This window comes from Xiphophorus hellerii, chromosome 8 (genome assembly GCF_003331165.1).
Source record: "Xiphophorus hellerii strain 12219 chromosome 8, Xiphophorus_hellerii-4.1, whole genome shotgun sequence".
NCBI classification, from domain to species: Eukaryota; Metazoa; Chordata; class Actinopteri; order Cyprinodontiformes; family Poeciliidae; genus Xiphophorus; species Xiphophorus hellerii.
Genome location: NC_045679.1, coordinates 24047083 through 24062823, shown reverse-complemented (window position 1 = coordinate 24062823; position 15741 = coordinate 24047083). Strand labels below are relative to the sequence as shown.

The window sequence follows — 15741 nt, the reverse complement described above, 5'->3', positions numbered from 1 at the left end:
CTGGTCTGCCTGTCAACCCACGTCCCGCCCACCGCATGACGTAACGCCCAGTCTGAAAGTGCAATGGCGATATTGGACAATAACAGCCATCGCGTTGGGGGACCACATCTGTATTATGTGGCTAACGCTGAAGGAAACACCTCGAGCCGGCTGCGACACCACATATAATAACGGCAGAGCGCACGAGCGGGAGTCCGCGAGCCGGGAAGGGGATTTCACAGCCTGCGCGCGGGATGACAGTTTAGACTAAAACCGCTGGTAAGTGCGAACTTACACTGCTTGCCGCGGCGTTCACAAAGAGACGGCTTTTAAAAAGCGGAACAGTTTGTTACAGACGGCAAAAAGCTTCACATTTCAAAGGGGCGTGGCCGCGTGCTGAGGGTACCACTCGCTAAAGGATGCCGATGATAGCTTAGCAACAGCGACAAGGAAGGAAGAAGCAAGAGGAGAGGGGAAGAGAGACAATGGATGTGCAGCCTGGCCGCACCGTTTCTGGGCAGACTGCGAGGGAGAACGAGGGAGATCCCCAGCAGTCTGTTCCTGGTGAAGTGGAAGGAGCCGTGGATGCAGAGTGGAAATGTAAACAAAGGGTGTGGGCCTCTCAGCTGGCCTGTGATGCTCTGTCACACACACACACACACACACACGCCAATACACACCACCCCTTACTACTGTAAATCATGGGAAGGTTTTACACACACAATGGAAACACGTCCACAGGCACATCTGCGATGGATTGTTACCATCCCTGAGTCTAATTACTGTTGCCTTTGTTTGTCCTAGAAGAAAATAACAAACTTATTTGTTTCACTGAGCATTTAAAAGTAATCTTACAATATTTCTACAGATCTAAGGAAAGCATAAACTATATTTTCTACGTTTCTGACCCTTCTGTGAATATTAACTCATTTTTTGTTGAATGTCTTTCAGGATTTTTTTTAAAAATCATTGTTGTTTTTTATTAGGATGGAGCCCTTTGTTGTTATTCCAAAAAAAAGAAAAGAAAAGTGAAAACTAGAATTGTATTACCCTACATAATAAAGTCAGGACCATTGAACTACACATTTCTGTAAACAAAGATATGATATGTAAATCAAATTACATTTTCAGCTGACCAATATTTAAATCATACAAACTTTTTATTCACTAGAAAATCTGGGATCCACACACCACTAATAAATACAATAAATATATATACCTACTATTTACAGTGCTTACATTTAATAAAGCATAATAAATATTAATAATCATATCAGCACACTTGGGGGTCAACAGGTCTCCATAACAACCACCAGATGCCAATTACCGTGGCTCTAAAAGATGTTCACAACCCCTGTTAAAATGTCACCTTTTTGTAATCTGCAAAAATGTGATCCTGATAAATTATTTCAAAATGTTGTCCGCACATGAGGTGATATTCATTATGTACAGATGAAATATAAAAATAAAATCCAAGTGTGACCATCACTAAGCTACCACTTTGTTGACGCTCCCTTTGCTCTTAATTTGTGACCACACAGGATTAAAGCCACTGGAGGAAAAAAAAAAATAGAATCCTACGTCTGAGATTAAAGTCAGAATTGTGAGAACAACAACAAAACACAAAGTCAGGGCATAATCCAAACTCCAGTTTCTCTTTCTTGACCTTTGTCGTCTCTACCCAGGTGTGACGTGTAAACAGACGCCATGGCCACACAGGAGCCGTCCCCTCCGTCGTCCATGGAGAGCAATAAACCCGGCTTTCCCAAGAAGATCCTGGGCAACAAGCTGGAGGACAAGCACCTGTGCAACTGCTGCCACAACATCCTCAGGCGGCCATTTCAAGCCCAGTGTGGACATCGCTTCTGCTCCTTCTGCTTCAACAGGACTGTGAGGTCAGAATCTGATTGGCCGAGGCCGGGAAAACGGGAACCGTGCGACTGGCCTTTGTTGTCGTGCTGAGCCTGTGCGTTTTTATAAACAGAATCAACAATGCTATGCTTCAAAATGATCTTAGGATACATTTAGATTTCATCTCACATCACACAGTCGACACGGAGCCGGATATTTACCCCCAGGATGCAGTGGAGCCCCAAAGACAGACAGCAATAATGTTGATTCTGGAACTGCGTTTCATTAGGACACAAAACTAAGTCGTAGGTTTGTTTGATGACTATGATCCATAGTGGACTAAAGGCTGCAACAAATGAGAATAATTCCAGGTTTCCTTTTCTTGCTTCTCCATTTTTGTAATTGCTCAGGGCAATCATCTGAAAATATTTTGTCTCATGAGCTTTGTTTTAGGCAAGAATAAACAGAAACAAGACATTTTTTCACAATCAAGCTGAGAACTTAAATTCCTACAAAATAAAAGCAGTTCCTATGTATGTAATTTTAAAGAATATAAAAAAAAAATCTTGCTGATATCTAAACATCTGACATCACATTTTTCCAAGATAAAAGTGTAGTGGCCTTCTTTCAGCCTCCTGACTGTCGGTGTGCAGCAACAGGTGGGGGAGGTGCTGTGCTGTGTTGCTCCACTCAGCCCAGTAAAGCGTCAGTCACTCCAGCAATTTCTTTGGCGTCGTAATAACAACATTTTAATGGATTATTTTGAAATGGTAGGTTTTTAAAACTCTGTGCTGCCGGTGTCAGTCTCAGCTGTGCCGAGAGCACCCCGGCCAGCAGGGGGCAACCACGCGCGCTTGACTTTTTAAATAGAACAACAATATTAAAACTTTGTATTTTTATGTGCAGTTATCGCGAGATTTTTTAAATCAACTCCCAAAGTGTCAAATTCCTTATTTTATTGGCATATAAATGTCAATTTTCCAGCGCTGCTTGTAACAACAAACAATTACTCGACTTCACCTGGTCTGTATTTAGAAACTCCTCATTAACGCGATTCCAGACCTAATGAGGAAGTCAGAAAATGTAACTTGTTTTCTTCTCCTTATTTAAGAAGTAATCGGAATGAGACTGAAACAAGGGTCCCCTACATATGTAGGGCCGGCTCTGAATGCGCTCTGTAATTATAATTAATGTAACTGCTAGCTTAAGCTGAAAAAGTTGTAATAAATCGCAACATTTCGATTTATTACAACTCAAAACATGTTGTAATAAACATGTTTCGAGTGGAAGAAGGGAGCATAGAAGGTATAGGTTTTCTGTTTGTACCCTCCTCGGTGAGCGCCTGCTGATTCATGTATTCAGAGAACAAGATATAAACGGACTTTTGTTTCATTTGAATCCATTGCAGTAATGGACCCCAGAAATGCAACGCTTGCATTAAAGAAGATCTTTTTGAGGAGCCGACATCAGTTTTGAAGCAGGGATGTGTGAGTATCACGGCGTGCTGAGATTACTTTAAGAACAGCTGACTTGTTTCAATGTTGGCTTAATTCGTCTATTTTTGTTTTCCTAATACTCAGCCGAATTAACCATGTTCATTTTATTATTTTAGTCCTGTAAAAGAATCACATTTATTGTCCATCCTGTGTCTTTTTAAAAAAAAAAAATAAATCTTTTCCAGGCGTTTCCTGACAATGCCGTTCGAAGGGAAGTTGAAAGCCTGTCTGCGGTTTGTATCAATGAGGACTGTACTTGGGAAGGAACTATTAAAGAGTATGAGGTTTGTTCCTCCTCTTTTGTTTGCTTGTTTTATTGTAATTCTGACAAACGTTCAATGTAAATATTCAATTGAATCATCCCTCAAAAGAGACATTGCAGGGCATCAATGCCGTGTAAATTTATAAGCACCTAAAAGCACAAAAATGCACAAATTAAAAATAAGCCAGAATATTGAAAATAAAGATAGAAGTTATATATTTGTGTGGTATAAACCTGCACAGATTTAGAGTTTTTATTTATTTATTTTTATTTTTACATATATTTAAAAGTCTGCTTACTGTGTCTTTAAGAAAATATGTTGTTGCTTTTTAAGCTTCTGATAGGTTCGTTCACAAGATGTAGGCCTAGTCGACAAGTAGCCGGATATCTGGGAAAACAAATAAATTCGTATATGTTTTTGGCTTTTCGTCCACACGAAAACTCGGTTTAATATCAGCCAAAATGATTATTTAGAAAAACTTTGACCAAAGTGGCAATTTGAGAAAACTCCATATTTCTGTGTGTATACATGGGAAGACGACATGGTCTTTTTTTTTTAATACTTTACGTTCTAATATGTTACTTAAATGTAGTTCAATCTATCTATCCTGGCACCATGCTTAATTCCTAACAGGAAGTTGTGGTTGTTTTGAAGTGATGTGATTGGCTGATGCAGGTTTTACACTGCCCCCTATGGGTTTGGCATGTTTAAAACAACGCTCAGTGGGTGAATTTGTGCAGATTCGTGTGGATGAAAACCTTTCATGTGTGTGCGATATTGGCTTTTTTTTAAAAAAAAAAAGATGTAGCACAGTTATTTGTATTTCTAGCCTGAGGCAGTCACACCAGTTTTGTCTGAAGCAAAAGGCCAAAAATCCCAGCAAACTACAGTGAAAAGCTTTTGATGCAAGTCTCTAAGTGTGAAGGAAATTCCACAAAATACTTTCTGTTCTAGAAATTTCTGAACTTGAAGAAAGAAAAACAATTTCACTTTCCTTATCCTACCTTTAAGCTAACATAAACCAATTTTCTAGCAGACCTAGAACATTAAAAGTTTAGTATGAGTTCATGTCAGAATATTGAAGAAAAAAGTTAGTGTGTCTTTAAATATTGCGTGGTTTCATCTTTATATGTGCTTTTTAAATATATTTTTCCGGTGTTGCTCATAACCCGGGCTGTCAAGAGATTGTACCACACCCTTACTGTGCGGACCCCCCTGCTTCCTGCTGAGATTCATAAGCACACCCTGTGTTTATGCTGTAGACAGCAGTGTTTATTTGGGGAATTTCCATGAACTTGCCTTTTATGCTCGCAGGTTAATGTGGGAGCCTAATCTTCCGCTAAATGACTTGTTTGGACTGTTGCGGAGTGATTAAAACGGAAACCTTTAAAGTAGCGGCAGTGTTTGCGCAGCTCCCTCCGTGTATTTGCACAGCCGAGGGCGTCGCCGATCTGCCGCTTTGGATTCCCTTCAGCGCCATCTCCTCTCTCCCCGCAGCTGAATCACGAGGGGAAGTGCGAGTTCATGATCATCCCCTGCCCCTCCTGCAAAGAACGAATCCGCTTCAACGAACAGGAGCGCCACAACGAGCGGGAGTGCCCGGAGAGGACGCTCAACTGCAAGTACTGCAAGGAGCCATTTCACTTCAAAAACATCAAGGTTAGCGATTGCTGCTTTGAATTGTTGGGAGGGCGCGGGAGCTAAAAGTGTTGCTTCATTGAAAGTATTGTTGCTTCTTTTAGGCTCATGACGAAATCTGCCCCAAGTATCCGATGATCTGTGAAGGTTGTGCCAAGAAGAAAATACCCAGAGAGAAGGTACTTTTGTAAAATACAATAGCATCTTAATAACTATCAATGTACTGACATTTAAATTAATCTAGAAAAACGCATAAAACAGAAAAATACACGTATGAATACACTGGAAAAACACAGTCTTACCAAGTTTTGTTCTAGTTTCTTGTACAAATATCTTAGTACACTTGAAATAAGACAAAATTCATTTACAAGTACCTTTTCAGCAAGAAATAGGAGCTTATTTTAAGTCAATAACTTCTTAATATTGATGGGGAAAAAAAACTTGTTCCATTGGGAGATTATTTCACTTACAACTAATCATGTTTCCCATGTTATAAGTGACATAATCTGCCAATGGAACAAGTACTTTTTCATCAATATTACTGATTTATTGACTTAAAACAAGCTCCTATTTCTTGCTGAAAAGTTACTTGTAAATTAGTTTTATCTTGTTACTACTGTACTAAGATATTTGCACTAGAAACTAAAGCAAAAATACATTTTATTCCCTATTCTATTAACTAAAGCAACCATCAGTCCATTCATTCTTTCATCCATTTATTGACCCAGTCTGTTAGCAAATCTGGAAATTTTAGTATATAGTGAACATTTTTGACATTTAAAATTTTTTTTAAAGAGCTTTTGAAGAAATCTAATAGGAAAGGTGGAGAAAGCAATAATTTAAGACAGTAAAAGTATTTTTTTTTTATCTCTTAAACTATTTGTAATTTGTTTAAATAAATATATACAATATATCTTATCTGTTTTGGATTGTCCGAGTCAGTCGACTTTGTCTTTGTGTTTTATTTCAGTATGTGGACCATATTAAACTCTGCACTAAATTCCGAACTCCATGTCGATTTCATGTCGTTGGATGTGACATGTCTGTAAGTAGCCTGAATATTCATCACTTCTCTGGGTTTAATGGTGAGACTTGTGCACCTATTTGAACAAAGTTTGGAAATCCACTAAAACTTTCAATTTTGGCATGTTACAAAAACAGACGACATAGTATTTTATTGGAGGTTTGTGTTTTCCTTACTCTGATACCCCTAAATATGATCCGCGGCAATCAGTTCCAATGAATAAACAGAGTCCTCTGCCTGTGTGGGGTTCAGTGTCGGTATAAATACAGCTGATGGGCCAAGGTCGGAGATACGGTGGCCCTGAGGTGCAAAACACTTCAATAATTCACTAAGCACAACTACAAATTACAAAACACAACGACATTAAAACAGAAGGGGTAGCTCCCAGTGGGACATACTACAAAGGCCAGATTTTTTTTTTTTCTCAGTTTGGGCAAAACATAGCACTGTGACTGTCTTCCTGTCTGTCTAAACAAAGACAGCAAGAATGCTAGAATAATATAGTTCTAAAGTCCGAAAAGTGGTATCGTCCGATCAGCGACTGAACTGGCCTAAGGTTAAGGGGTGACACAGGACAATAAAGTTGTATAGATGTTGAAGTACTCCATAATCTCAGCTATGGGGATCGTGTAGATGCTGAATAAAAGAGAACTGAGAACAGAGCCGTGTGGAACTCCATATGATCTTTGTTTGCCTAGACTTGTATACAGCTAAAAGTCAAATAAGGTCTGTCTCTGTACCTGACAGTCTTGCTCAGCTGTCTGATCAATATCAGGATGTTGATGTTAAGCTGTAGCATAATTCTAAAGTGGTTAAACTATAAGTTTATTGTATTATATTTCTCCACCTACAGAATTTTCTTGCTTGTTTCTTGTTTAGGTGGAGAAAGAGAAGATTCATGACCACGAACGCGCTTACGCCTACGAGCACCTTAACCTGCTCCTGCACTACATTATGGGTATGAAGGTGAGCATGGAGGGCCTGCAGCCCCAGGGACTGGAAGTAGCCGGACACAAACTGTTAGAACTCCAACAATCCCTCAGGGAACTCGAGGCCAGAGTCTCCCAGCTCAGCACCACCTCTTCTGGGCCTCCCGTGCAGGGAGCTGCCGCTTCCTCCTCTTCTTCCTCCACCTGCAGTGCCGGCCCGGCCCCATCAGCTCCTCTTCCTCCACCTCCCACTCTTCCTCCAACGCTCTCCGTGTCTACCTCGTTCACACCCCTGCCCAGCTCGGTGGGCGCAGCGCTGGAGCTCCAGCTCCACAGCGAGAAGACCAAGGTGGCCGAGCTTGGCCGCAGATGCACGGAACTCGAGGTCAAGGCGGGGACGTTTGAAAATGTGGTGTGCGTTCTTAACAGGGAGGTGGAGAGATTTGCCACAACCATGGAGGCCAGCAACCGGCAGCATAAACTGGACCAAGACAAGATCGAAGCTCTTAGTAATAAGGTATGACTTCAGACTGCTGGTGAGTTTTGGTTTCCTCGAGTCGACCCTTCGTTTCAGGAGTTGAAGACGTCGCACCAGTGGTAAATTGTTCCTGTCAAAGTATGCTGCAAAGCTCAGGCATATATTAATATGCTATAGAGTAGGAGTGCAAACAATTTGTGTTTTTTTAGATTACATTTAGTTCCAATCAATTAACTAATAATGTCTGCACAGACCGTTTTTCCAGTGTTGTAATTTGGCCGCCATCCAGCAGAGGGCGCCGCTGGCCATCCTTACGCGGAGCCAGGGAATAAAGATGGCGGAGCTATACGGGGATGATAAACGGTCCAAACAGTCCAGTCTGGGATGTAAAATGTATTTATGTGGCTCTGGTTTGAAATATAAACACTCAACAAGCTCCTCAAGTTATGATCTTTAATAGCGCTTATTCAGCCAAGCTGCGTCAATTTACTGACGTGCTACGAAACGGAGGGGAAAACAGAAAAATTGTAACAAGATGGGGAAAAAAACATGACACCGATAAGCACGGTTGATTTTAAGGTCTGTCACGAGTCAAGTTTTAACATTCCTTCAAGATCAACAACAGACTGTACTTCTCTCTATTCGTGGGAAATTAAGAATATCACACATTTATTCATTTATTTTTTCACCTTTTATTATTCAGTTCAGCATCCTAAGAGGTTCCTGTGTTGTTATATTTTACAAATATGTCAATGTTAATAACGTGAGCAAACCACAGTTTTCTTAGGTTTATTCACTTTAGCAGAGCTGACACGAAACAATGTTAAATGTAATGTTTTTTTAAATTCAGCATAGCCCTATCATGAAAAATGTTGCCCCTTAAAACGTTGCTGCCTTACTTCGCCCTCTATAAGCATGTTTGAGGTAATACCAATACATGCATGTACCTTCTAGGTGCGACAGCTGGAGAGGACTGTCGGACTGAAGGACCTCACGGTGGTGGAGATGGAGGGCCGACTGAGGGAAATGTCCGCCACCACGTTTGATGGCGTCTTCATCTGGAGGATCTCGGACTTTGCCAAAAAACGACAAGATGCAATTGCAGGTCGGGCTCCTGCCATGTTCTCACCAGGTAACAATATTTCTTTCTAACCTTGAGTTTGAAGCCCAAACCAAAAGCCTGTCTCCTGGAAGACGTCCTGCTGAATGTGCCTTTTCCTTCTCCAGCTTTCTATACTAGCAAGTACGGCTATAAGATGTGCCTGAGGATCTACCTGAATGGGGACGGGACGGGGCGTGGCAGCCACCTGTCCCTGTTCTTCGTGGTGATGAGGGGACTGAACGACGCTCTGCTCAAATGGCCCTTCAACCAGAAGGTAAAACACATGAAGAGGCATCGTGAGCGTGCAAATGGCTTTTAAATATTCCTCAGTCTGTTTTTACTTAAAGGTCCCTGTGGACGTTTTAATCTGAAAAAAATGGATTATGTGCATAACAACATAGATTTAGGTAGTGTCTAATGGTTGTTATGGTGACCTGGTGATCTAGTAAGACCACACCCCAGATACACTTAAAAACCAAAAGCATAAATAAAAATAATTCATCTAATTTACTTTGGGCAATTTTTATGGAGGCACATTTTTATGCATTTTACTATGCATATTTAGTATTGATCAATCAATTATTTTATTTATGCCATTAGGTACATTTAGTTAAAGTAAAGTAAAGTGGGTGAGATTTCTTCAAAACAAGACATTTTGCATAATCACACAATACATATAAATATAATATGATTAAAGGTGACCAGGTGCTCAATCCTTTAAAATATTAAAAACAATAAAATAATAAAAACTCACAGACTTGCTGCACGCAGTGTCCTCATTAGGACAAGATTCAAATGATATTTTAAAAAAGTATCGGTTAAAATTTAGTTAAACTACACAAAACCCTAAAATTTTAGACCCCCTAGTAACTGACGCCCCAAAATCCTGCATTAGGATAGTAATAAATACAATTCTTGAGGTCTAAGGACGACAGTTAATATAAAATTAATTATTAGGGTCTGTACTGAAATAGCAATTTCCTCCTTGTGGATAAATAAAGTACAATAAAGGATATTCATTCATTATAGGCAAATTTGGTGCACATGTATGCCAAATATATGCATTTGTGCCTCAAATATTGCAGCAACGACCCAATGACACATTTCTTAATCTTGTCCTTCAGCATGCTTCACTGCTGAAGAAATGTGTCTGAAGCTGAAAGTGAAACTGACAGCGTGTCCTACTTGTTTGATTAATTCAGCTGATTATTATCTAGTGACTAATAGAGAGCTGAATGTAATTCCCAATCAGTAGATCTTTAAAAATCAAAACATAGACATGCATAAAACAAGGTGCAGACGTGATGGCAAAAGTCACACTTTCTGCCCTGACATGTTCACATCCGACATGCAGCAGGAACAAAAACAAAAACGTAAAACATGTGACAGAAATTCCCATCATTTCCTTACATTTAGACGTGTAGTATCTTTATTAGGCCATTATTCATGGCCAGTTGGGGGCGGTATCTGCGTTTCCATTGACGTTAAAATTGCACAAGTTGGAATTACAATAATACATTTGCTTAATGGAAACACACCAATTTTGAAACGATGTTTTTGGTAAAAAAGTTAAGTTAGGTGGTTTTTCAGTTATATTGACATTTGTATATTTCACAAGACTTCAATGGAAACATTTCATTTGCATTACTCCAGTTTGTATCCAACAGCAACATGGTTTTTGTTGGCACTTGCCTCCGTGGGCCAGAGCTCTCACAGCATCACAGAGTTCATCAACATTTTTGTTTGTCATTTGAAAGTGTTAAAACCGTGGCTCTTCTGTAAAACTGGTGACTAATCTCCCAAAAATGCAACATCCGTAGCCCCTCCCCAGTATACGGGGCTTGTCGCTTCAACGCCTCAATAAGAGTCCAATGTCTTCCATGATGACTTATGATGATGAGCGCTAGCATAGTGGCAGAAATATCGTTGCTGACGTCTTTTTTTTAATGCCATATTGAATGAAAAACGTATTCGAGTGCGATTTTAATTTCATTCCTCATCTCATGGAAACACGGGAATTACAAAATCGTGCTGTTTTTAGCAGAATATCGACAAAGGTTTGCACACGTTCGTAATGGAAACACAGCTACTGTGACGACAGCTTTAGCTACTGTAAGTTGACTTGACCGTTTCAAAGTGGATCTCTCACAAATGTTTAACACCCAGGTAACACTGATGCTACTGGACCAGAGCAACAGGGAGCACATCATCGACGCCTTTCGACCCGACGTCACTTCTTCTTCCTTTCAAAGGCCCGTGAGCGAGATGAACATTGCCAGCGGCTGCCCGCTCTTCTGCCCGCTCTCCAAGCTGGACGGAAAGAACTCGTACATTCGCGACGACACAATATTCATCAAAGCCATCGTGGACCTCACCGGCCTCTAGGCGTCTCCGTGTCGACGGTTGTGGTGACCAGGCAGCTCCCTGACCAATCAAGGCTTCTGTTTTTTTTGGCCAGCTGTGGCCCCGTTGTGGCTCTGTGAGGGCCACGGTACCGTCCCTCGCAGGAGAAGGGCGTGCTTGCGGCCACATGCCGCATGTGGCTGCTCAGTCCAGACGGCGCTGGCATTGTCATACCAGGTGGTATCTGTGCGAGAGCCATCGTCATTGATGTACACTTGTTTTCTTTCAACATCTTCCTCAATAGGGCGAACATCCTTTCTTTTTAGGATTCCTGGTTGAGCAGCAGCGTGGCTCGGTAATCCACGGCGTTGGAAGAGGGAGGCACGTTGCAGTGGCGTGACAAGGATGAATATTTTTAATCTTCTCAACTTGTTGGCTTTCAGCTTGTGAAAGATTGTCTTAGAACAGGACTGTAGATTACTAATAGTTTGTGTGGTTATTCGGATAAATCTGGCGTGCCATAGAGGTAGGGCTTCTTCTTCTCAAAGGTCATCATGGATATCGTGAGCTTGCTTGTGTTCAGTGAATTTACATAGACAAAACGTGGAGTTACGTTACAAATAAAATAACCGGCTTCTTAGCGTTTCTCTTGGTTTTTCTCAGCAAACTGCATTCCGCCGGAGACTTATTTATTTATTATTTTTTCAAACGAACGACTCCTTTTTCTCAACCTAGCTTCGCGAAAGTTAGTCATTAAAACCCATTGGTGATTTAGCTATTCGTGATGGTGGACATTGCCTGCATGCCTTCGGAGCCAGGCTGTGTTTTTTTTTTTTTTTTTTACATGTTGCGTGTTTGTTGCTGTTTAGGGTTCGGTGGTTTGGTACATCTGTGGAAGATACAGCGGAGTTACCATGGAGTCAGGGCAGCTTGCCTGTCAAGCCTGAGGCATAAAACGCTTGCATGGAGTTCTCCTGCAGGATTTGCTCACTCGCTCACAACTCAACACATAGTACTGTGCCCCACCACGGACTGAGGTGAACGCAGATTCACGGGATCGTTCGTCTGTGCTCATAGTTTCCAGTGCATACCGTACGCGTTTCTGCTGCTCTGAGACAGAATGCTGACGTGAAACTTTTATGTCAGTGCAAATAAACTGCAAGAGATTGTAAAGCGTTGTTGTAGGTCTCGAGGCCGTCTCTGACGATATTTACTGCCGATTTGATGTTTTACGCCGATAAATCTTAACGGCGCTTTCCCCCTTTTTTTGCGGTAACGCACATTCGACGTTATACCTGCTTACGCTATCATTTTATTCTCTCCCCCCCCCCTCGATTCTTCCACTAGAGGTCGCTGTTGTCGTGTGTTTCGCATGCTGAGGTGTTAAGGTTCATGCTGGCCTGTTTGGAAACCAGTTTTGACCTGTATTGAAACCTCTCTGTGCATGGGAGGCTTCAATTCATTTTTGCTATGGAAGTTCAAGCCGGCTGACTCCGTGAGCCGCGCGCTGAAACCTTTATTTGTATTTGTTTGGATGAGGATACGTGAACATAGAATAGTTATTATGTTATATTCGGCACTGCTCCACACAGGCAGAGGCCTATATTCATAGTAATGTATAAATATGTACCTTTCATATCATAATGTTGAAATAATCTAAATATTGATGTTAATATACACAAGATGTTATAATAAACATAGTATTACTCAATACCTTATTAATTCTATATCTATAGAGCAACTTTTTTTTTTTTTTCTTTGATGGTTTGAACAGGCCAGGACAACCTTTTTGTGGAGTGAGGATTTGTAGAGTGCAATATATGATTACATCCTTTATCCAGCTTTTAACTTTTAGCTAAAAGGGTTTAAACAGGTCACACTTATTTGTCGCCGTTTGTTTACATTAGTCATTTTTGGAGCTGATGAGTCGCGACCAGTTTTGAACCTTCTAAGGAAATGTGGTGCTTTTCTGACCATGAAACACACAATTTCATCAATATATGAGACTCTTCAGTCACTTGTTGTTCGTGGAACTTGCTAGCTAGCTCCTAGCTAGCCAGGAGAACCATTTAGCTGTTCGAATTTGTTATGAAATACACCGAGTTTTTGTTCACAACTTTAAAACCTTTTTAATAAAGTCTTAAGGATGTAAAAAGTCCGATTTACATTCACTTTTTAAACTTTGAGTGTGCTTGTACCGTGCCAAACTCTTAATATTACCTCTATATGCTAAAAGTGTTACACTGCAAGATTTATTTTATGTTCTATGCTAAAATATGGTGCCAAATATGTTTCTATATGAGTTTAGATTATTATTATTTTTTATTTATTTAAATGCGTATGGGTGTTTTGGCAAGCATGTCACCTTCTTTTGACATGGTGCATGGGGCCATTACTAGTAGAAATAATTATTTCATACCCATAAATTGGTCCTCACATGGCAGAGGTTTGTGAATGTAAGCTTTAATTCTGCATTTTTCTTTCTTAACAAGTTGTTCTGTCATGTGATGCAACTGACCAGAACCAACTTTATTTGTGCACTTTCTACCATTTGTCTAAGCAGGGTATATATTTTGTTGAGTGACTTATGTACCTTGAACTCAGAGCCATATATACATATATATATATATATTCTGATGTTGATAATTGATGTGTCATGCTAAAACAGCTCTTGCAGTCTGTAATAAAGTTTGTTGGTTTTTGCCACCAGAGTGTTTAATGTCTCATTTCTTTATTTGTTTGCATGCATTTGAAAAAAATAAATAAATCAGATCTACTCGCAGAGTGTGCAGATGGAGTTGGGTTAGCATAAAAAAAACAAAACTCTAAGGAACAAGTAAAACATAAATTATGGTCAGTAATATTTTGTCATAAAAACAGTTGACTAAGCGGTATTGTCAGGGCATTGTGGTTTACTTTAAACAAATCAATAACGTTGTCAAAATAACGTGGCAGGCTAATGCTGCAAACCAATCAAACTCATCCATTCACCCTCTAAAACAAAATCTCAACGAATTTTCCTGTTTGTTTTAATTCTGTTGGATTAAACTTATCGCTACGTCACACCAGCCAGCACATTCTGTGCACATGAATCAGAGACATCAACGTTAAGTCTCCAGAACGGTTTCATTGCTAAGCTGGGCTAATGCGCTCAAAGTGTACCGTACATATTTTGATTTTTTATCGGCCTTCGTAATTCCTCTCTCTTCTATTCTCCATGGCGGCGTAGAAGAAAAACAAACAAACCCCGAAGCACATGTTGGGAAACCCGCAACGTCTCCAAGTAATCCCACAACGAAAACCGCTTGGAAGTGTCGAGAAGAGAGCCGGGATGGAAAGAAACGGGCAGATTTTATTTTATTTTATGGACCCAATTGTATCCAACATCCAACAGGCACCTGCAAAACAGCCTCCTCTACCGTGATTACTAAGAAGAGTGGCCAAGCAGACACAGGCGATGGATCCAGTGGAACTTGTCCGCTCCAGGTGACTGCGCATTGAACATGATGCTTTATTTATTGCAGTATAAAAATTGAGGTTCTGCAAGTCTTTTTTTTTTTTGTATGTTCTTCATAGAAGGTTTAATAAATATAAACAGTGGTTTGTGTGTCACCTGTGTGACTGTGACATCAGATAGTTGAGGCAAAACCAAAGAAACTGCAAACCTGCTCGGAAATCAATCAAAAGTGAACTTCAAAATGGGACAGAATTGAATTCATACCAGATCGAGTGCCAGAGCTGATCTCCCTCCATGACGCCGCTTGTTTCGGCGCCTCGAACCCCGCTTGCGTCCACCGAGGCGATGCTGATTACCCACGAGGCTCGGTGGACGCAAGCGGGGTTCGTTCCTTCTTCTTAAAGGACTGGAAACCTTGTAGAAGGAACGTTTACACTTTTCACACTGGAATCTGTCAAAATTTCTGCTAAATTATTCTTAAAAAAACAAGAAAACTTGGTGAAACTCTGAGTTCCGTTCGTTTTATACACAAGCTAGATCACGCACACAGATGTTAGGTGTGTACAGTTGCACTCTATCTTGGGCTGCGGTCACCAAATACAAATTGTACTAATTAGAACCGTGTGCTTGTCAGTGATGTTAAATATACGTACATTTGTCGCTGTGGTTTCTCAGTTCTTGTTTTCCCTTTTCTCATTTTTTGGAGGTGTAGAAGCAGGCTTCTAGTGTGTTTTCTTGTATTCTCTTTATCCTTCTTCCCTCCTCCGTTCTTACCAGAAGTGGAGGTGACGAACGGTTTGTAAAAAGAGAGGTGAGTATGTTTAACCCGTATCAAGTTATTGTTGCCAAATTCTGCAGCTGCTTGTTCCAGAGCGTCCGGACTCGATGGGGACCTCAGAGGAGTCCGAGCAGCACTGGTGATGTTTTCACAATCACAAACACCAACAGAACCAAAGGGGAAAAGTCAGCTGAGTTACCAAAAATACTTTCTATGTTTCTTACTAAAATTAGATCGTACTTCGTGCTCAACCACAAACACAAAATTGTAAAATTCACCTTTAGTTGTGTGACCTGGATGGTTTTTTTAAAAAATGTTTCAACTCTTCATAAAAGAAAAAAAAAAAATCTGCCTTTTAGATTCAGATACAAATCTAAAAGGCAATCAGATGAGGAGGAAGGAT

General features: G+C 40.5%; 1 protein-coding gene across 1 annotated transcript; it reads left to right on the top strand.

The window, feature by feature from the left end:
• The first annotated feature begins 14 nt into the window (after positions 1-14).
• On the top strand, positions 15-13822 carry LOC116723863 (TNF receptor-associated factor 2-like). Its single transcript, XM_032569045.1, has 11 exons — positions 15-258; positions 1665-1874; positions 3239-3317; positions 3512-3610; positions 5087-5248; positions 5332-5406; positions 6198-6272; positions 7131-7697; positions 8613-8790; positions 8886-9034; positions 10927-13822. The coding sequence occupies exons 2-11, from the start codon at positions 1687-1689 to the stop codon at positions 11143-11145; spliced, it is 1791 nt and encodes a 596-aa protein (XP_032424936.1). The 5' UTR covers positions 15-258; positions 1665-1686; the 3' UTR covers positions 11146-13822.
• The last annotated feature ends 1919 nt before the right edge of the window (positions 13823-15741 follow it).

What these genes read in the sequence shown, in the direction of transcription:
- LOC116723863 (XM_032569045.1), top strand. Translation starts at nt 1,687, where the DNA reads ATGGCCACACAGGAGCCGTCCCCTCCGTCGTCCATGGAGAGCAATAAA. An exon ending in GAACTATTAAAGAGTATGAG is followed by an intron (nt 3,611 to 5,086) that starts GTTTGTTCCTCC and finishes CTCTCCCCGCAG; the next exon opens with CTGAATCACGAGGGGAAGTG. An exon ending in TCCTGCCATGTTCTCACCAG is followed by an intron (nt 8,791 to 8,885) that starts GTAACAATATTT and finishes TTCCTTCTCCAG; the next exon opens with CTTTCTATACTAGCAAGTAC.